The following is a 21,575-nucleotide window of genomic DNA, read 5'->3' on the forward strand; positions in this document are numbered from 1 at the left end:
GTATGTCAAGGACTTAGTGTGATGCCTGGTCTGGAGTAGGAGATCAATAATGCTGGTTGTCCTAAATCATCCTTCAAGTCTTATCCTGAGATCACTTTCTCTCTCGTTCCTTGTGTGTCTCCTCCAACTGCCACAATGACATCTGTCTGACACCAAGCCAACAATACTTCCGGCCTCCCGCTCTTGCCACCTCATGGTTTCCACTTCTGACCCTCCCTCTGGGCACCTCCAGGCCTGTGTCCCCACTTCCACGCAGTGCCGTCTTCTGGCGTAGAATCGTCAGTCTCACTTCTTCATCCCTCCCTCAGTCCACACACTTGCCATGATCTCTTTGTAGTGACACATACATCCTTGCCCCTTAGCTTTGGGCTTGACCATGTGACTAACTTTGCCCGATGGCACATGGCAAAAGCAACAATAGGACAGTTCTGAGCCTAAGCCTTAAGAGGCTTCCCATGGTTCCACTTGCTGTCTTCTCCTTTGCCAAGTAAATGTGCCCCAGCCGTCCTGTGATTCCAGGAGTAGGATAAGAGATCTGTGGAGTTGACTCAGAGCCGCAGATCTGCAAACATGAGCAATAATAAACGATTGTTGTTTGAAATGTGGAGTTTTAGAGAGGTCTGGTACACAGTGTTCTTGTGATAATCCAACCTCTCAATCTGTGACAAATTCAACATGTCTGAGAAGATCTGATTGGATCATTTGGTCATCACCCAAAATGCAGCTCCTCAAAAACCAGTCACTCATGAGCCAGTGATCTTTCTCCTGTCCAGTCTGTAGATGGCTGCTTTGGGCTGGGGCACTCATCTCTGCTCCAGGCGGTTGTCCCATGATTATAGGGCATGTGACATAAAGCCTGGTGGCCTGTTTGGAGGAATCATCTCTGGCCTGTTGTGTTCAAGGGGTGTGAATGTGGCAGGCAGGAGTTTCTCTGATTCTCTTGCGTTCTGAAAAGTGACAGCTGAACTAGGAGAAATAGCACATAAGATTTGTCTGCGTGTGGCACTCAGAATGATTCTCAAGCTGTAAACGCCAGCATATAAGAAATGTGACATTCCTTACAACTCGATGTAGTAACTATTTTGAGCCTCATTATGCCTAACAGGGAAAGGATGAGGCCCGAGTTCACACAGACAGTTTGGCAGAGCTGGAGTTGGAACCCAGATATCCTGGCTCCTTATTACAGTATCCCTTTTCCTGCCCAGTCAGTCTTACACTTGGAAGGAACTCCAGGTCCCATCTCCAAGCCAGTAGAGCCCCTACTCCAGTCTCTGATCATCTGGGCTATGCTTCTGTCCTCCACTGACTGAGTGCCCACTGCTTGGAAGAATTCTAAACAACACCTTTCTCCGACTGAATCCCAGTCTGCTTCCCTTTGTCCTGTACTCACTGTAAGTATATATATATACAGCTACTGCTGTAGTGATGTAGGTGAACCCGAAAATTAGGGCTCAGTCAGGAAAGGTTCTTGGCTTCATAAAGGAAAGAATTCAAGAGTGAGCCAACAAAGTAAAGTGAAAGCAAAGCAAGTTTATTAGAGCAACAGAGTACGGGAAAATAACTGCTCCATAGACAGAGCAGGGCTACCCCATCAGCACGGTAGCATTCGTGGATTGCTGGCTGACTATATGAATAACTACTTTTTATTATATGCTGAATAAGGGGTGGATGATTCACAAATTTTCAGGAAAAGGGGTGGGGTATTCCCCAAACTGGCGGTTCCTCCCCTTTTAAACCATATAAGGTAAGTTTCAGGCATTGTCATGGCATTTGTAAACTGTCATGGCACTGGTGGGAGTGTCTTTTAGCATGCTAATGAATTATAATTAGCATTCCATGAGGAATGAGGGCAACTAGAGGTTGCTTTCATTGCCATCTCGATTTTAGTTGGTTTTGGCTGCCTACTTCATGGCATCCTGTTTGAACAGATCCTGTTTTAATCAGTGGAGTTGTGACTGGGATTGTAACCAGTGCTTGGAGAACAAGTACTGCTGATCTCCTACCTCACTAGCTCTGTCTTCTGGTGCTACAATAAATATACCGTCTTTTCTCTTTAATTTATAAACATTTACTGTAATTTTAAGTTCTATAAATTCTATTGCATTCTTTTTCAAATACGCCTTTTAAAAAGTGTCTCTTTTGGCCAGGCCCAGTGGCTCACACCTGTGATCCCAGCACTTTGGGAGGCTGAAGTGGGTGGATCACTTGAGGTCAGGAGTTCGAGATCAGCCTGGCCAACATGATGAAACCCCATCTGTGCTAAAAATACAAAAATTAATTGGGTGTGGTGGCAGGTGCCTATAATTCCAGCTACTCAAGGGGCTGAGGCAGGAGAATTGCTTGAACCTGGGAGGCAGAGGCTGCAGTGAGCCGAGATTGCACCATTGCACTCTGGCCTGGGTGACAAGAGTGAAACTCCTTCTCAAAAAAAAAGAAAAAAAGTGTCTCTTTTTTTATATGATTTTGATTCCTTCTTGTATGCCTCTTATTCTTTTCAAAATACTTTTCTTTTGAGACAGGGTGGAGCGCAGTGGTGCAATCAAAGCTCACTACAGCCTTGACTTCTTGGGCTCAAGCAATCCTTCTGACTCAGCCTCCTGAGAAGCTGGTACTACAGGCATGTGCCACCACACCTGGATAATTATTTTATTTTATTTTTTTAAGATATGGGGTTTTGCTATGTTGCCCAGGCTGGTCTCAAACTCCTGGCCTCAAGCAGTCCTCCTGTGTTGGCCTCTCAACGTGTTCAGATTACAGGTGTGAGCCACCATACCTGGCCTCAAAATACTTTTAATTATCTTCATCTGAAGTTCTTGGGGGAAGGGGATGAACGGTGTCTGTTGACTCTCATTTATGGTGAATGGCTTCCATGTGTGTTTTGTCTTTTAGATTATGAGTTCATCTTCAGGGGAGCTCTATCTGAGGATATTTTGTGTAGCCAGATTGAGGGCAAGTTTCCACAAACTGGGCTGACTTTGTTTTGCCAGTCAAGTCATTTCACTTCTTTATCTGGGGTCACTATGCTAATTCTTGGTTTGGAGTTTCTAGTGCATGTGAGTAGAATAAATTTATATATATATATAAATTTGCAATCTCGGTTCACTGCAACCGCCTCCTCTTGGGTTCAAGAAATTCTCCTGCTCCAGCCTCCTGAGTAGCTGGAATTACAGGTGCCCACCACCACACCTAGCTAATTTTTGTATTTTTAGTAGATACGGGGTTTCACCATGTTGGCCAGGCTGGTCTCGAACTCCTGGCCTCAGGTGATCCGCCTGTCTCAGCCTCCCAAAGTGCTGGGATTGCAGGTGTGAGCCACCACTCCTGCCCAATAAATTTATATTTTAAAAGACCTATGTGAGAATAGATTCTACTTATTTTCATCATAGCATTAATTTGTTTCCAGTGACTACTAGGATGTCAGCTCCAGGAAAGCAGGGCCTTTATTTCTCTGATTTTGGTTGATAACCCCAGTGTCTAGAGCAGAACTTGGAACACAGTAGACATTCAATAAGTGTTTGGTGAAAGACAGAATTGAATACCTGCTTCACAGTGTGATGATGTCAGTAGCATTTGAACCAGAGCAACTCCAACTTGAATAGGGGCTGGGTAAAATGAGGCTGAGACCCACTGGGCTGCATTCCCAGATGGTTAAGCCATTCTAAGTCACAGGATGAGATCAGCACAACATACAGGCCATGAAGACCTTGCTGATAAAACAATTGCAGTAAAGAAGCCCGCTAAATCTCACCAAAACCAAGACAGCCACAAGAGTGACCTCTGGTCATCCTCACTGCTACACTCCCACCAGCGCCATGACAGGTTACAGATGCCATGGCAACATCAGGAAGTTACCCTACATGGTCTAAAAAGGGGAGACATGAATATTCTACCCCTTGTTTAGCATATCATCAAGAAATAACCATAAAAATGGGCAACCAGCAGCCCTCAAGGCTGCTCTATCTATGGAGTAGCCATTCTTTTATTCCTTTACTTTCCTAATAAACTTGCTTTCATTTTACTGTATGGACACCCCTTGAATTCTTTCTTGCAGGAGGTCCAAGAACCCTCCCTTGGGGTCTGGGCCGGGATCCCTTTCCTGTAACGATGGGGAGAATAAATGGTGTGTCAGGACTGTGTTTGCCTGCAAGTAGCAGAGTGTCCCATTAGAAATGGGGTCTTTTGTCTCATATAGATGCTGTTGCTGATTCGGGGGTGCAATGATATCTAATGGCTCTGTGATTTTCTTGGGCTTTGTCTTATGGTTGCAAGATAGTTACTGTAGCTCCAGACATCACATCCACATTCAAGGCAGAGGGAAAAGGGAAAAAATAGGAGTAAAAGGGAAGCAGCAGTGACATTTTCCCTTTTATTAGGAAGGTAAAAGTTTTTCTGGAAGCCTAACAGCAAATTGCTGCTTTGATCTCATTTGCCGGAAATGGGTCACATGGGGATTCCAGAAACAAGGGAACTTGGAAAGTGAGCTTTTCCCTTTATCTAGACTCTATAGATACGTAAATGAGGACAGGGACTTGAGATACCGGTGGAGGTATATGCCAAATGAGACATATACATACTTTACATGTAAAGCACAAAGCAAACCCTTAGAAAAGAGTGCCTACTTGCCTAATAACCATTATTGTTGCCATTTAAAGCTTTGCAGTCTCTGTGATCCTGTTGGCATCACATATTCTTCGCTTCTGGAACCAGCAGGCACCAAGGTACTTGGACCCCTAATGGTCTCCCTCCCTTCCTCCTTGTTCTGTTCAGAGCACTAAAGCCCTTTAAAAAAAAAAAAAAAAAAAGCCAAATTACATTTTTCAATGTGAGCTACTTCCTGCTCTCATTAACTCCATCTTCTATGATTTGGCCAGAACCTGCTGCCAGTCTGAAGGAGTTGGGGGAATGTACAAGTCAAAGATCCGTCAGGCACAGAACCAGGTCAGTGTCAAGGTCACTCCCAAGGACACAGAGATGAAAACAGCGGAAGAGCCCAGCCCGAGTCTTGGGGAGACCCTGGAGTGGCTGAGAAAGGAGCTGGTAAGGTTTTGCATTTCTTTTCCTTGATGCCCCGACCACATATTTTCCAAGGATCTCTAGTTTTCCCTCCCAGATCGCCCGTGGGGCCAAGGCTGCAGGCTACGGTATGGACCCTGCAGTCTGCCCTCTGGGACCTGCCACACAATGCACAATTGTGATCTCAGGTGCGGGGATAAGTAGGTCATGGCCTACATAGGAGGCGCTGGGTGTGGTGCTGGCCAGACTGGTTTTAGAAAGACACTGAGTCCTCGGTGTGTGCCCAGCTCTGCTGCTGTGTGGCTCTAGCAGGGACCTTACCTCTTTGAGCCTCAGTTTCCTTACCAAAAAATGGGAATAACACTACTACCAATATCGTATGGGGTATTGTAAGGATTCACTGAAGAGATGCTTGTAATCCTCTTAACAAATACTGGCACATTGATGTTGGCTATTATAATCCTGACCCAGATGGACATGCGCACACCCAATGTCTTAGCCTGGGTCCTCTAGAAAGCAGAGGCTTGGACAAGGATTGAGAAACCAGCACTTTATTTGGAAGTACAAGCCCAGGGTGGTGATAGGGAGGAACATAGGGTGTGGCAGCAGAGGCCAATGCTATGCCAGGCAATTACGCCAGACATTGTATTACCAAGCAGCCTACGGCTTCAGAAGGCACCTCAAGGAGGCCCAGTGGGTGTCTCAGCAGCTGAGATGTTCTGCAGGGGTTGAAGGAGGAACTGCACATTGGGGGAGAGAGAACGAGAGGAAATTCATCTGCCCAGCAGATTCCTGTCTCTCATTTCCCATTGGCAAGGGCCTCCCCCATGGAGCACTAACTCTCCTGAACCTGTGTTATGTTACTTGGTCCCGCGGTTGCTGCTCAGGAACCTTTCATTACGGTATTTTCTCCAAGTCCGGAAAAAGAGGGGTGCCCCCAAGTGTGTGGGGACACCTGCCAGGAGAGAGGAGGCAGTTCAGGAAACCTCAGAAGAGGTTTGTTTCTCTATACACCCACTTCTCATTCTGGGGAGAGACAGGATTGTCCGAAAATGACCTTTCTGGGTTGCCAGGCAACAGGCCAGCTGGGACCCAACCCTTTCATCACCCCAAAGGAAGGGCTGACCCGGTAGGGCTTCTCATGGGACCAGGGGATTCCAGCAGCAGGGACTGCAGCTTCCCACAGTCAGCAGGCATCCAGCGCTGGGCAGCTGTCTTCCTCATGCTCCCTGAAACTGTGGGTGCCTGGGTGCCTCAACATCACCTCCGTGCTGGGAACCCCATTGTGGTCTTACAGTCGCATACTCAGAAATGGTGCTGAAGGTTGGACAAAAATATGTGCAGGAGGAAAACCCTAAAATTGAGAAAACACAGAGTGAATGTTTTCTGAGGAAAAAACGGGCCCAGGACCACTCGCTCTGCAGCCTGAGTTGTCCCAGTGTTCTGAGGGAGGCCAGCTACACCTTTGCTTCACGTCTTTCCTTTTTTTTTTTTTTTTTTGAGACAGAGCCTCACTCTGTCACCCAGGCTGGAGTGTGCAGCGGCACGATCTTGGCTCACTACAACCTCTGCCTCCTGGGTTCAAGCGATTCCCCTGCCTCGGCCTCCCCAGTAGCTGGGATTACAGGCGCATCCACCATGGCTGGTTAATTTTTTTGTAGTTTTAGTAGAGACCAGGTTTCACCATGTTGGCCAGGCTGATCTCGAACTCCTGACCTCAGGCAATCTGCCCACCTCAGCCTCTCAAAGTGCTGGGATTACAGATGTGAGCCACTGTGCCCGGCCTCAAGTCTCTCTTTCTAGCTACCTATTCTCTTGGCAGTGTTACTCATGCTTGGGTAGAGGATGCAGACTTGGTCTTCTCACTTGTAATCAGCTTGTCACAAAAATGAAAACACTATTTTTAGTGGGGAAATAATGTTCATAAGTATCTCTTGCAAAGAGAGACAGAGAAAGAGAGAGGCTGAGAATCTGTATATCTAACCACGTGTTGCCCCGACCAGCTTCGGAAGGAAAAACGGAAGCATTTGCGGTGCTTGCCTCTGGGGAAGGACGCTTGAGTTAGGGATAAAGTAAGATGGGTGGGAGAGACTTTTAAATATATGTCCTTTTGTAGCTTTTCAGTTTTCTATCATGTGTGAAGGATTACTTAGTCAGAAAATAGAATTTTAGCATTTTTAAAGAGAAAGCAAATTTTGGGAGCTGAGTTGGGAGGATCGCGTGAGCCCAGGAGTCTGAGACCAGCCTGTGCAACAGGTCAAGACCCTGCCTCTACAAAAAGTACAAAATTTAGCCGGGCGTGGTGGTGTGCACCTGGAGTCCCAGCTACTCGAGAGGCTGAGGTGGGAGGATCAGTCGAGCCCAGGAGCTCAAGGCTGCAGTGAGCCGTTATCGCCCCACCACACTCCAGCCTGGGCAACAGAGTGAGACCCCGCCTCAAAAATAAATAAACAAATAAACAGAAAGAAAAAGAGGGAAAATGTATGGGAAAAAATTCCCAGGGAAAAATCGGAGAAAGAAATAAGATGGCTGAAGATGATAGTATAGTTGTAATGCAGCAGTTCTGAAACTTTTGGGTCTTAGGATCCCTTTATGCCCAGAAAATTATTAAGGCCACCAAAAAGCTTTTGTTTATGTGAGTTATATAGAACAATACTGACTGAATTAGAAGCCAAAGCTGAGACATTTTAATATATTTACTAATGCATTCTAAAATAATAACAAACTCATCATATGTTAATAAAATATTACTTATTCAAAATAACTGTATTTTTCAAAGCAAATATTTAGTGGGAAGAGTAGCCCCATTTTACATTGTTGCAAATTGCTTTAATGTCTGTCTTAATAGAACACAGCTGGATTCTCATAGCGGCTCCTGCATTCAATCTGTTGAGATATTACATGTCATTAGCTTCTGGAAAACTCCACAGTATGCTCATAAGAAAATGAAAGCAAAAAAAGGAAAATAATATCTTAGTATTGTAATCAAAGTAGTTTTGACCTCGCTGACCCCTTGAAAGGATTTTCCCATGGGCAAATTCATTCAGTCCTCATGAAAGCCTTGAAAAGTAAGCAATTTGCTTTCTGCTTTGCAGAGCAAGAAACTGAGGCATTGGTGGATATGGCTTCTGCAAGGTTGTGCGAATCACAAGTGGGCTTGTCTCTGATGAGACAGAGAGGGAAGGGGCTTGATGGGGAAACATCCAGGGCTCCGCGCATCCCTTCACAGGCTCCTTCTCTCTCCTAGTCTGAGATGCAGATTCAAGACCAGAGGCTCCTGCTCACACTGAGGCATCTTCACAGTGTCCTGGAGGAGCTGCGTGCTGACAGCGCCCACTGGGAGGACACCAGGTCCAGCGAAGGGACATCCCCCATCAGAGCTCGAGCAGGCTCTGAAGGCAGGGGCTGCCAGCCTGTTTGCTCAAGGGGTCTGGCCCAGCTCCTCCGAGGGGAAGAGAGCAGACGAAGCTCTCTCCCTTAATTGGACAGAGATGACACTGCGCTTTAACAGTCTCACCATTAGTCTAAACTTTCACTGTGATGTTTTAGGGGCAGAGTGTTGGAATGGGAATCAGAAAGTCAGGGCTCTGGGTTCACTTCTGCCCTCATCTGCTGTGCATCCCTGGATCTGTCACTCAACTTCTCTGTGTCTCTGGTTCCTTTTCTGTCACTTGGGATTTCTTGGTGAGGCACACATAAGGTATTGGATGTGAACACACTTTTCAACTGAAAACACAAATGTGCTCTAGTGCTCTGGCAAGCATCATGGCAGTAACCCTATCCTTGGGAATTTCTCACAAGGCAATTGTTAAAACAAAGAACTAGATATGCAGTAATGTTTACCAAGTGTTGCCATGGTGAAAATTCCAAACCCTGTGTAGTGACTTAGTGGCTGTTTTCTGTCTTCCCAGGAAGCCTTCCCATTCCCCTTCATCTGATAACATATTAAGCCCTGTAAACACCCTGGCCATAAGCACGGGTATATTACCAGGCCTGGCCAATGATATAATTCATGGTTGCCCTAAAAAGATGATTGGCCCAATGGATGGGCATGTGAACCAACAGAGCCAATCACCGACCTTCCCTGAGATTGCTACCTGGATGCTCTTTCTATCACACTTAGAAGACTGAGGCTGCTGGTGGCCTTGTTCCTACCAGGTAAAGAAGAACTGTCTGCAGTAGGAAGGAAAGAGGCTAATCTCCAAAGAGAAGTAGAGAGAGGGCCACACAGCAGTTGGACAGAGAGGAAGAGCGCTGGCTCTTTTTGGTCCCTGGTTTTAGGTCCTAGTTTTGTGAGTTACTCCTGCATTCTTTCCAGCGACCAAAGCCAGTCAATTTCACCCCCCATCACAGCCACACACATCAATTTGTTTTTGGTTAAGCTGATTTGAGCAGTTTCCCTTATTTGCAGCTAGAATGGTCCTGAGGAATACGATCCAGATGTTCAAAGAATCACAGAGGAGAAATCAATAAGGAAATGGCATTTCATTCAATGAGGGTTTGTGACAACAACCTCCGTAACAGCAGGCAACCAGGCTTGTGACACAGCAGAGACACTCAGTTGTGTGGGGTGCTGCAGTCATAACTGAAAAATTACATCTGCCTATAAGAAAGACTAAAACAGAAAATGTGAAAATAAAAAAGTCATGGTGTTAAGATGGTCTGATGATTAGTAGGCCTTTTTGTTTTTGAAAATCTACCTGTGTGTTGCTAGAACATTGTTTTTATGACTTTGAAAAAGTAAATCGACTGCATGTAGAGGCAGAGTGGAGGGGGTGCATTCTAAGTATAATGCTTGTAGTCAGATCCACCTGTGATTTTTACATTTGATAATATAAATGATAGCTGCTCTGTGATGCTGGGGCTGGGTTCCTGCAAACCACCTTTTGGTGTTACCAGCTGCTCCCTGTTAGAGTTTATTAGGCTTTGCCGATATACAGGGTGGAGTTAGACTATAAGTCTAGAGGAGAGAAAAGGGTCTTGCTCCTTCTTCTTGTTTCCCTGTGGGCCTCCTGTTCTTATGAGCATCTCCCAGCAATGTTTCTTCACTACAGGCAGCAGTTCCTTCATGAAGCACCGGACTTCTCCAGGATCCCGGTTCCAGACTCCCTGGGCCCCTTCCAGGAGCTCAGAGACATCAGCTTCAGATGCCAGTCCCTCTTCCCTTGAAGTGTGGGTCCCTGCCTTACCTACCTGGCCCTTCCCTGAGCTCCGCGACACCAGCCCCAGCTGAGCTGAGTTCCTTTCTCAGATATCTGAATTTAAGCTCCAGGGAATTCCTCCTCTAAGTTTTAAAGTTTTGATAGTTTCTGCCTCTTTGTTCCCTCAGCCCTGGAGATGGCAGATGCTTCCTGCAATTTCTACCTTAAAGTTCTTTTTATAACCTTTCAGTCACCCAGTTAACAACTTTATACCTAGTTAGCAATTCTTTATATTAAATTTTCTGTGTTAAAATAACTGGTGTGGTTTCTGTCTCCTACCTGTCCCAGACTGACACAGCTTTTTGCTGTTATTACCAATTGCCACTGTAACTGGTTACACTGGAAAGGCTAATGAATGGCACCTTATTATTGCTGCATGATTATGTTCTGACTTGTGAAACTATGACTGTTACAAATGGACAAGCTGACTAGCCACTATCATCTTGACAGATATCTGCCTGGCCATGCAAAGTAGAAATGACATTGGTCTCCCATGCCCAGTGCTAATCACTATCACCCTCTGTCTCTCCCTGCTTTCCACATTTGGGCCCAAAGACCAAAAAGCCCTGCCAACCCCTCCATCTACAATCTGGGAAGATAGACCTAGAGCCCCGGAACCTGCCTTTCTGGTGGGATATTTGTCGTTCTCCAAGACCCTACATTAGGAACCAATGTTCACTTCCTGATCCTACGTCAGAGAAAGCCAAGGCTGAGCCCAGATGCTGGACAAAGAGTTGGGATGGAAATGACATCTTCAGCGTTGGTCCTGGAGGGCTGGGTTGGAAATCATGGCCATGCAGGACAGTGAGCAGCAGAGGGAGCATGTGGATCTTGGTCTCAGGAAAATCGAGGGTTTTCTCTGTTAAGGCAGCAAAAACAGGACTGCACACCTAAGTCTGGCATCCAGGATGAGGAGAGGAGGGGACAGAGATGGAAAAAGGATTCATGAGGTCAGAAACTAAAAATTTAGGAGCAAGAAGAACAGTTCAAGATGTGAAACCTAGAGTGGGTCAGGGCGGCAAGGCAGGGCTTACTTATACTGTGACTGATTAGAAATGATCTAATCTCTCACACCTTTACATGAGAGCCAGCTTCCAGTCCTGGGTCAGCTGTGACCCCTTACGGAGCCCATGTGTTGTGGTGTATATTGGTGTGTAACAAACTGCCTCCAAACTTAAACACAGCAATCCCTTTATTATTGCAACAGCCATTTATTATTGTTGTAAATTATGTTTTTTCATAGTTCTGGGCTCAGCTGAGCGGTTCTTGGCTTTGGGTCTCTCAAATGATTGCAGTCAGGTGGTATCTCAAAGGTTGATTTGTTCCCCTCTGGCATGTGATGCTGGCCTTAGCTGAGGCTATCAGCTGGAACGCCTATACATGACCCTCCAGGTGGCCAGTCTTCCTCATAGCATTGTGTCAAGGGTTGGGCTCTACTTTCTGGTCTTTCTGCATCTTTTCAGGTCCACTCCCACTGCTAAAGATTTTACTCTCCTGCTATTTCTTTAAGTCGCAGTTTATAGAGAGGGAATCTGATTGGTCAGCTTAACTTTTGACACCCATCATCATATATAGGTAATTAAAAGGGAGGACTTTGACATCAGGCTGCCTGGGTTTGAATACCAGATCTGCATCTTATCAGCTCTCTAACCTTGGGCATATAACATAAGTTTTCTATGCTTCAGTTTGTTCTTCTATAAAGTGGGGATAATAGAAATTACCGCATAGGACTATTGAGCAAATGCAATGAGTCAACATGTTCCTGGCACATAAGCAGTGCTCAGTAAATCTTAGCAATTATTATTAATAATGACAGCTACCATTTTATTTTATTTTATTGTATTGTATTTTATTTTACTCTTAAGTTCCAGGATACAAGTACAGAACGTGTAGGTTTGTTACATAGGTATACGTGTGCCATGGTGGTGTACTGCACCTATCAACCCGTCATCTAGGTTTTGAGCCCCGTGTGCATTAGCTATTTGTGCTAATGCTCTCCCTCCCCTTGCTCCCCACCACCGACTGGCTCCAGTGTGTGTTGTTCCCCTCCCTGCGCCCATGTGTTCTCATTGTTTAACTCCCAGTTACGAATGAGAACATGCAGTGTTTGGTTTTCTGTTCCTGTGTTAGTTTGCTGAGGATGATGGCTTCTAGCTTCATCCATGACCCTGCAAAGGACATGATCTCATTTGATTTTCTGGCTGCATAGCACTCCACTGTGTATATGTACCACATTTTCTTTATCCAGTCTATCATTGATGTGCATTTGGGCTGGTTCCATGTCTTTGCTATTGTAAATAGTGCCGCAATAGACAACTACCTTTACCTTTTTTTTTTTTTTCTTTGACACGGAGTCTCGCTCTTGTTGCCCAGGCTGGTATGAAATGGCATGATCTCAGCTCACCACAACCACTACTGCCTATGTTCAAGCGATTCTCCTGCCTCTGCCTCCCAAGTAGCTGGAATTACAGACATGCACCACCACGCCCAGCTAATATTGTATTTTTAGTAGAGACAGGGTTTCTCCATGTTGGTCAGACTGGTCTCAAATTCCCGACCTCAGGTGATCTGCCCGCCTTGGCCTCCCAAAGTGCTGGGATTACAGGCGTGAGCCACTGCGCCTGTCCGATAGCTACCATTTTTAAAGTCAGGATAGTTTAGTGATTGTAAATACAGCCTGGAGCCTCATTGCCTGTGTTCAAATCCCAGCTCTACAATATACTGATTGTGTGCCCTTGGGCAAGTCATTAAACTCTCTATGCCTTGGTTTTATCATCTGTAGAATGGGGATAACAGTATTGCCTATCTCCTGGGGTTTTTGTGAGGAATAAATGAGTTAATACATGGAAAACACAACAGTGCTTGTCATCTAACAACTATGTGTCATGTAAGCTATTCATCGTCATTATCAATCATCTGCCCTAACTACCAGCACCACACAAGGCACTGTAAAGATCTTATTGCACTAAACACACTCGACATCTCTGCAAGGGTGATATTAAAACTCCATTTTATGGATGAAAGAACTGAAGTTTAGTCGAGCTAAGTTGCCCAAGAAAAAGCACAATGAGTAAATGGCAGTAGTGGCACCGAATCTCAGGTCTATCTCCTGCCTAAGCAGAGCTCTTACTATGATATGATGTTGCTCTTCTGATCAGCCACACTGGAGGAGGGGTGCCATGAAGAGAAGAAGCAGTGATGTCAGGCTCATAGGATCCCTGCTCCCTCCTTCTGGCAGGGTCTGGTGCAAGACAATCTCTAATGTGTGTGAAGGCAACTCTAGGACAATACCTCTGTTATCTCTCTAGTAAGTAAGCAGACACAGAATCTGGCGACCCCAATAATGCACACCCATCCCTGTCCCAGCATATCTTGAGCCCCAGTTCTGTCCTGTCTCTGCCACTCTGCTTTGTTTTGCCCAAACCCTCCCCAGGTCATGGGGACAGCTCCTGTTTCACTGGGCTGAGGTCAGTCTCACTGGACCAAAATCAAGGTGTTGGTCAGACTACTCCCTGCTGACTCCAACAGAGAATTCCTTCCTCGCCTCTTCCAGTTTCTCGTGGCTGCTGGTAGTCCTTGACTTAGGCTGCATAACTTCAGTTTCTGTCTCTGTCTTCTTATAGCCTTTTGCTCTGTGAGTGTTAAATCTCCCTCAATCTACCTCTTATAAGGAATCACATAATTGTATTTATTGCACCTGGATAACACAGGATAATCTCTGCATGTCAAGATTCTTAATCACATCTCTAAAGACTTTCACCTGCCTTTCTTTCCCTATAAGGTAACATATAAGGATTAGGATGTGGAGGCCATTTTTCAGTTTACCACAATAGGTGATCAACAGAAGGAAATTTCCCTCTCATTGCTTCTGGAAAGCATTCTCTGGCCAATGTGCAGGGCTAAGCAGAATCTCACATAGCTGCAGATTACCTTGGTGGCTGTCAGAAGAGTTTATCTTTGTTGAACACCTACAATGCACAGGCATTGTAACAGACTTGACCAGTGAGTACGTGTTAATATTTCCATTTGACAGCGGAGAAAATTGTGACCCAAGGAAGCAAAAGCAGGACAATTACAAACAGATGAAACTGAAGTTTCAAAGTTGAGCTCCTGACAAATGTGTTTAAATTTCGTACGTGCGCCAGCGAAGACTAGGGTAATTACGCTGTGTGTGGGCGCCACCTAGTGTCCATACAGAGCAATTCTTCCGTGAATCAGCCCGTTCCGGGTTGCGTGTCTGGCTCCCTATCAGCTTTGCCATTGTGCGGCATCTTATTGGGAGGACCATGGACCAAGAGGCTTTCTGGCCCCAGATATCTGCGTTTGAACTTTAGCTCTGCCACGGACAGAGTGATCTGGGGCCTCCTTTTCTGATCCTCCACTTATCCTTAACTCTAAAATAAAAATGACACCTCTCAGAGCTGTGGAGAGGATGTTGGAAAATGCTTTGTAACAAACTGGGAATAACTGGAGACAATGGAAAGAAACATTGTCTGCAGTTGATCAGGCTTGGATTCATTTAAAAAAATACTTAATGTGCACCTGCTGTGTGTCGGGCACTGTTCTGGATGTGGGAATGTCACAACAAATAAAACAGACAAAATTTGTGTTTTCGTGTGGTTAATAGTCCGCATTCCAGTTTTTGAGTCATTCATTCATTCATTTACAAATATGTTTCTAGCACTCCTATGTGCAGCACTTTCACAAGCAATGGGCACAGAGGGTATCTAATATGGCTGGAACCCAAGAAGCCGGGGAACGGGATGGAGCAAGTCCAGGTTTGTGGGGCCTGAAGCTTATACAATTTAGAGTATCAATCACATTAAGAGAAAGAATGCAAAATCAGAAATACAGAATTAGGCTAGAAAGAGTTTTTTTAATAATGAGAGATGAAATAAACTTTAGCTGGCAAAAATCACAAAACATAAAATCTAGGAAAATAGCACAATATTAGCTGCATGATATGGCTCTATAATAATTTTTCTCTACTTTTTTTTTCTGTATCTTCTTTGACCATCTAGTGATGACAACAATTTTGTTATTTTATTTTCTTCAAAGAGACTGTGGAAATAATTCAGTCTGTCCTCTACAAGATTAATTTTTTTGTGTGGTACTTTAAACAATTTAAACGTTGTAAAAATGCCATGTATATTTTTGGGATTATTGTCAATTTTGGGGAAACCGCTACGTTCCTTTCATATGTGAGCTGTAAGCCTTCTTGTAAAGTGACTAATTTTAAATAGTATTTGAGGGGATGGTACGTTATCCAATTTATTGTTGCTGTCCCTATTGTAGGGGTGTATTAGGAGTTCTATATTTTCTTCCTGTATGTCAGTATTTCATGTTAAATAATTGAGAAATTAAAACTTTCCCAATGTATTTATATGATTCACTCCTTTTAATTACTTAGATTACCAAACAATCTAAGTCTATTAATTACTTTTGTTGCCGGAAAAGGGGGTCTTGATCCAGACCCCAAGATAGGGTTCTTGGACCTCGCACAGGAAGGAATTCAAGGAGAGTCGCAGAGGGCCCTGAGAAGAAGTAGTTTTAGCGAAAGCTACTCAGTTATAGAGTAGGGCGTCCTCAGAAAGCAAGAGGAGAAATACCTCATCTTTAAGTTTTTCTTATAGAGGGCATGTATCTATGTAAAGATTAAGATATGTCTACATGTGGGTGGACTAACAGCATGACAAAATTTAGTGCTTTGTTGATTTAAAGAAAGTTATCCTTGGCATTTTAGTGTATACATCCGTCAAAATGACTACAATCAAAAATACCCATCAAGATGACTGTAATTATCTTGAAAGCACATATTGTTATGGATACCGGGACATCTGGACTTTCCGTTGTTGTAGGAGTGTGTCCTCCCAGGTGTCTTTGTTTTCTCAACTGTAAACGTCTTATGAACATGGGTCATAACTGGCCAGGAATGGGTCTTGCTAGTTTTACGATAGATGTAAAATGGTGTGACCCTGGCTCTCCTATGCTCCTGTTTCCCTGACACTTTGATTTGAAATGTGTCTATTTCTCTTAATGAATCACTACTTTTGTTATGATCTGCAGGCTAGTTCATCTGTAAGCACCTGACATGGCGAAGGCAGAGATGGCCAAAGAAGACATGAGCCAATACAATGAGATCATAAACATGCAGCTTCCTACGTGGATGTATTAGCTGTTTACAGCACTGCCGCATGTTTGTGCTCTATGAACACAAATGAGACTCTGATATCTTCTAGTTTGTGCAATTCCTATTAGAAAGGATGAAAAAATGTGCAGTGCATTTATAATTGCATATGTTGTGTTGTCAGATAGATTTCAGGTAGACAGAAGGAAAGAACTTCTGCTTTAACTGGGCTTTGATGAGAACCAAATCCTCTGCTTATAGTTTAATATGTCTGATGATTGGAAGAATTCTCGACAGACTAGTTTCTGACTCTGTATGTTTCAAATTTTGTTTCTTATCCAATACATACGTACTCCTGATGCTATGCTTTAAAACGATTTATGGCCCTGTACCTTTGTGTCACAGTGCAGGATGAGTCAGTATGGTGGGCCGTAGGTGTGTTCCTGGAAGCCATTCCTAACTAAGATAGATAGCAATGACTTGACTATAGATCAAAGTGACTGTAGACCACATAAATAGATCCCTCTGAACCTGCATTAAGTGTACATGTAACTGAGCTCTGCCTCAGCCACACCCTTCAGCTACTTCATTGCCACCCACACAGTGTGACAGAGAGAGTTAAAGTGGAAAGAGACATCCATCTTCAAAGATTATGGTAAAATATCTTATTTTTGAAAACTTTACAAAAACACACGCCCATATGAAAACACTGCTATGCTTCTCCCAGGGCTTTGGAGGAGGCCTTGCAAGTGAGGGTCCTGAAACTGAAGATTCCTAATTGTTAAGGTAAATCCACCCACATGAAATGAAGCCAGAATTACAAGTAAGAGGAAGACCATGTAGGGCCCTGTAGTTATTAGGAGGAAGTTTGAGTTTTTTTCTAAGAACAACAGGAAGGCTTAAAAGGCTTTGAAAGGGAAACCCGCTGGTTGTGGTTGGAGGATTACCTAGGCGCCGAGGCAAGAGACTGAAGGCACAAACTGTTTCAGTATAATAAAGGAAATAGTTAGAATAAGAATAGTCATAATACAAATTAGACAGAGATGATCATAAACCATTACCAATCATTATTATAAACATTATTAATCATTAGCTTTTAGTATTACTCTTTGTTGCATTACTAATATAACCTAGGAATGACCGGCGGGTATAGGAACAGGTGCTGAAGGGACATTGTGAGAAGTGACCTAGAAGGCAAGAGGTGAGTCTTCTGTCACACCTGCATAAGGGCCGCTTGAGGGCTCCTTGGTCAAGCGGTAATGCCAGTGTCTGGGAAGGCACCCCTTACTTAGCAGACTGCGAAAGGGTGTCTCCTTTCCTTGGAGGAGTCAGGGAACACTCTGCCCCATCAGCTTCTTGTGGAAGGCTGGATATTATCCAGGCCTGCCCGCAGTCATCCCAAGGCCTAAACCCCTCCCTGTGGTGCTGTGCTTCAATGGTCACGCTCCTTGTCCACTTTCATGCTCCTCCCGCACTCCTGGTTCCTCTTTGAAGTTCACAGTAGATAGTGGTAGAAGAAATAGTAAAAGTCTCAAAGTCTTTGATCTTTCTTATAAGTGCAGAGAAGAAAACGCTGATGTATGCTGCCTTCTCTCTCTGCTTCCTGCTACCTAAAAGGGAAGGGCCCCCTATCCTGTAATCAGGTGACTTGCTTCACCTTGTCAATCACTTAGAAGATTCACCCTTGTTACCCTGCCCGCTTGTCTTGTATGCAATAAATATCAGCGAGCTCAGCCGTTTGGGGCCACTACCGGTCTCTGCATCTTGATGGTAGTGGTCCCCCAGGCCCAACTGTTTTCTCTTTATGTCTTTGTCTTGTGTCTTTATTTATTACAATCTCTTGTCTCCGCACACGGGGAGAATACCCGCTAAGTCAAGTAGGGCTGGACCCTACAGCTCTTAATAGGATTTGATCTATATTTTGAGACAGTCTCTCTGTTGTCCAGGCTGGAGTGCAGTGGCCCATACTCCGCTCACTGCAATCTCTGCTTCCCCGGTTCAAGCGATTTTCCTGCCTCAACCTCCCAAGTAGCTGGGATTACACGCATCCATCACTACTCCCGGCTAATTTTTGTATTTTTAGTGGAGACAGGGTTTCACCATGTTGGCCAGGCTGGTCTGCAACTCCTGGCCTCAGGAGTTGCAACTGCAACTCCTGCCTTGGCCTCCCAAAGTGCTGGGATTACAGGCGTGAGCCACCACACCCGTCCACGATCTATATTTTTCAAAGACCCCTCTGGCTTCAGTGTGGAGCAGCCGTCTCCAACCTTTTTGGCACCAGGGACCAGTTCTGTGAAAGACAATTATTCCACAAGCTGGGTGGACGCGGGGTCATGAGAGTCTCGTGAGGAGCGCGCAACCTAGATCCCTCGCATGCGCAGTTCACAATAGTTTTCGCGCTCCTGTGAGAATCTAATGCCTAGGCTGATGTGACAGGTGGCGAAGCTCAGGCGGTTAGGTTCGCTCGCCCGCTGCTCACCTCCTGCTATGCGGCCCTGTTCCCACCCGGGGTTGGGAACCCCTGGTGTAGAGAATGAGCTTTAGGGAGGCGAGTGACAGGAAGGAGACCGATCAGGAGGTTGGAGCTTTTCCAGGAGAGAGGTGGCTTAGACTAGGGTGGAGTGGGTGGAGATCTTGAGAAGGGATAGATTGAAGTCATATTTGAAGGTGGAGTGATGGGCTTGCTGATGGGTTGGCATTAAAGTAGACATGAGGGTGGCACCAAGGGTGTCTCCCAGACATCCTCTTGAATGGTTGCCGTGACACCATTTCCTGAGGTCAGAAATTGGGAGCTAAACTTCAATTTGAATCCTGTCTCTACAATTCCCAACCACGTGACCCTAAACAGGTTGCCATTTTTTTCCCCAGCCCTTTCCTTATTCAAAAGAGGGAAAACCAATAACTGCCTTGTGAGATTGTTTGAAAAGTAAATGAGAAAACCCATGAAAATGCCCAGCCAGGAGCCTGAACCTTATCAATAACCTTATATTGGATGGCATTGACGCTCCAAGATTTATTAGTATGTACTATCAAACTCAAGAGAGGAAACCAGCTTTGCAGCCTGATACTCTTGCAGGATTTTTCTCAGGTTCTAGCACTTGGCTTTGGCTACTGATGATATTCCAGGCTGGAAAATATTTGCTGTCCCCAAAGGGCAGGTCAATGTGAATAATCTTTTTAATAATAATAATAATAGCTAATATTTGTAGAGCACTTATTATTGCTTGGCTCTTTACATGGTTCATTTTATTTATTTCTTACAATACCCTACTGCGCAAGTACTTTTATTATTTTCACTTTACAGATGAGAAAATCTGAGGTTCAAGGGATTACAGAATTTCTCCAGTGACCTCCAGCTAGTAAGTGGAAGAGAACAGACTGGACTGCATCATAGGGATGTTCAGAGATCAGCCAGAAGGATCACCTTTCACAACAGGACTATGGGGCCCAGGCCCCGTCCCTATCATGCCCCTGCACAGGTGTCTCGGGTCGGAGAGCCAGGACAAAGCCGGAGACTGCGCGCTAGGACCGGTGCGCCTTGCTCACTGTCTGCTTCTATCCCTCCTGCCCGGTCCACTGTCCCCACCAACTCCCCGCTCCCTCGTCCCTCTCAGTCACAGTCCGCTCCAGTCTACCGCACTGCCCTAACTCTGTCCGAGCCCCCAGCCGCCGCAGCCGGTGCGCCGTCCCTCAGCCCCGCCCCTCCCCGCCCCTCCCCGCCCCCCCCGCCCCTCCTCGCCCCTCCTCGCCCCTCCCCGCCCCCTGCCGCCCGTCCCCGCCCCCTGCCGCCCGTCCCTCAGGCGCTGCCCCGCCCCGCCCCTCCATACCCCTCGACGCCCCTCCACATGTCCTGTACGTCCCTCTCCATCCCCTGCATGCCCCGCGCCTTGTCCACTACCCCGCCCCATCCCCTGTCAGTCCCGCCCATCGCCCATTACCCCGCCCCATCCCCTGCACGCCCCGCCCTCGCCCACTGCCCCGCCCCATCCCCTGTCAGTCCCACCCGTCGCCCATTGCCCCGCCTTCTCCACGCCCCGCCCCGCGCCTGCGGCGCATTGCAGACGCCCAGCGGCGCCAGGAACCCGGCGCCCCGGACTCTAAACGCTGACTTGGCAACTCCTCGCAGCCCCCTTCTCTGGCGCGCCACACCTCAGACCAGGCTTTGAAAGTAGGGCGCAGCCTGAGAGGCCGGCCGGACCCCGAGGGCTGTAGGCGGGCTGGGAGATGGGAGCCGCCACCACCCACATCCCCACACGCACCCGGCCACGGCGCCTCACCGCCCGGTTAGCTCGCGGCGCCAAGCCCGGAGGGTCCCGCCTGAGGAAGAAAGGTCGTCGCCCGCAGCCCAGCTGGGGCTGGGAGCGCGACCCGGGGTCTCCTCGCCCGCACGCGGAAGAAAATGGGCGCTGTGGCCTCAGTTTCCCTCTGTGAGCACCCGGCCCTGCATTCTGAGGAGTCGTCTGTGGAGGAGCCTTTGGCGTCCCCCTGCCCCTGAGGGTGGCCGTCAGCTCCCAGCCCAGCACTTTGCTTTCCCCTCCCTCACCCCCCGAAGGGTCTCGCCCTTTCTGGCTCACCCCTCTCTCCCCACTCTCCTCTCCTCCCACTCCCCTCTCCCAGGGTCCCCGCCTGGTCTCCTTCCGGCCCCTTCCTCCCTCCCTCCCCGCCACCGCCGCCACCCTGCCCTTCCCGGGCAGGTTCCCACGGATTGGCCCCATCCCGTTAGCTTCACTTTGCACGAAGTCAGTTCAATCTAGAGATAGAAATAGCCTCCAGGACGTGGTGGGGGGGTGAGGTGGGGGGAAGTTTGTGTGCATATTTTGTGGCGAGGGGAAAAAGGGTAGGTAATATGTGTTTGGGAAAATCAATGTCTCAGGAATAGTAAATCGCAGGATTTGGGGTTTCTGCTTTTTTTTTTTTTTTTTTTTTTTTTTTTTTTTTTTTTAAAGAAGTCCATCACTTAAAAAGGACATTTTAGGCCGGGCGCGGTGGCTCACGCCTGTAATCCCAGCACTTTGGGAGGCCGAGGCGGGCGGATCACAAGGTCAGGAGATCGAGACCACGGTGAAACCCCGTCTCTACTAAAAAATACAAAAAATTAGCCGGGCGCGGTGGCGGGCGCCTGTAGTCCCAGCTACTCGGGAGGCTGAGGCAGGAGAATGGCGTGAACCCGGGAGGCGGAGCTTGCAGTGAGCCGAGATCGCGCCACTGCACTCCAGCCTGGGCGACAGAGCGAG

The 21,575-nt window shown here is 46.5% G+C and overlaps 2 protein-coding genes across 3 annotated transcripts in view; both read left to right on the top strand.

The window, feature by feature from the left end:
• The first annotated feature begins 4,810 nt into the window (after positions 1 to 4,810).
• Positions 4,811 to 10,470, top strand: C10H20orf202 (chromosome 10 C20orf202 homolog). Its single transcript, XM_050806887.1, has 2 exons — positions 4,811 to 5,037; positions 8,261 to 10,470. Exons 1-2 carry the CDS (start codon positions 4,903 to 4,905, stop codon positions 8,492 to 8,494), a joined length of 369 nt encoding a protein of 122 aa, XP_050662844.1. The 5' UTR covers positions 4,811 to 4,902; the 3' UTR covers positions 8,495 to 10,470.
• Positions 10,471 to 20,409: 9,939 nt separating this feature from the next.
• The window catches only part of RAD21L1 (RAD21 cohesin complex component like 1), a 28,940-nt gene continuing 27,774 nt past the window's right edge, over positions 20,410 to 21,575 (top strand). For both annotated transcript variants that reach the window (XM_050745167.1, XM_050745169.1), the window contains exon 1: positions 20,410 to 20,509. The gene's annotated coding sequence lies outside the window, so the exon portion shown is untranslated. The remainder of the gene's footprint in view (positions 20,510 to 21,575) is intronic.

The sequence above is a fragment of the Macaca thibetana genome, chromosome 10, assembly GCF_024542745.1.
Source record: "Macaca thibetana thibetana isolate TM-01 chromosome 10, ASM2454274v1, whole genome shotgun sequence".
In the NCBI taxonomy this organism is placed as follows: Eukaryota; Metazoa; Chordata; class Mammalia; order Primates; family Cercopithecidae; genus Macaca; species Macaca thibetana.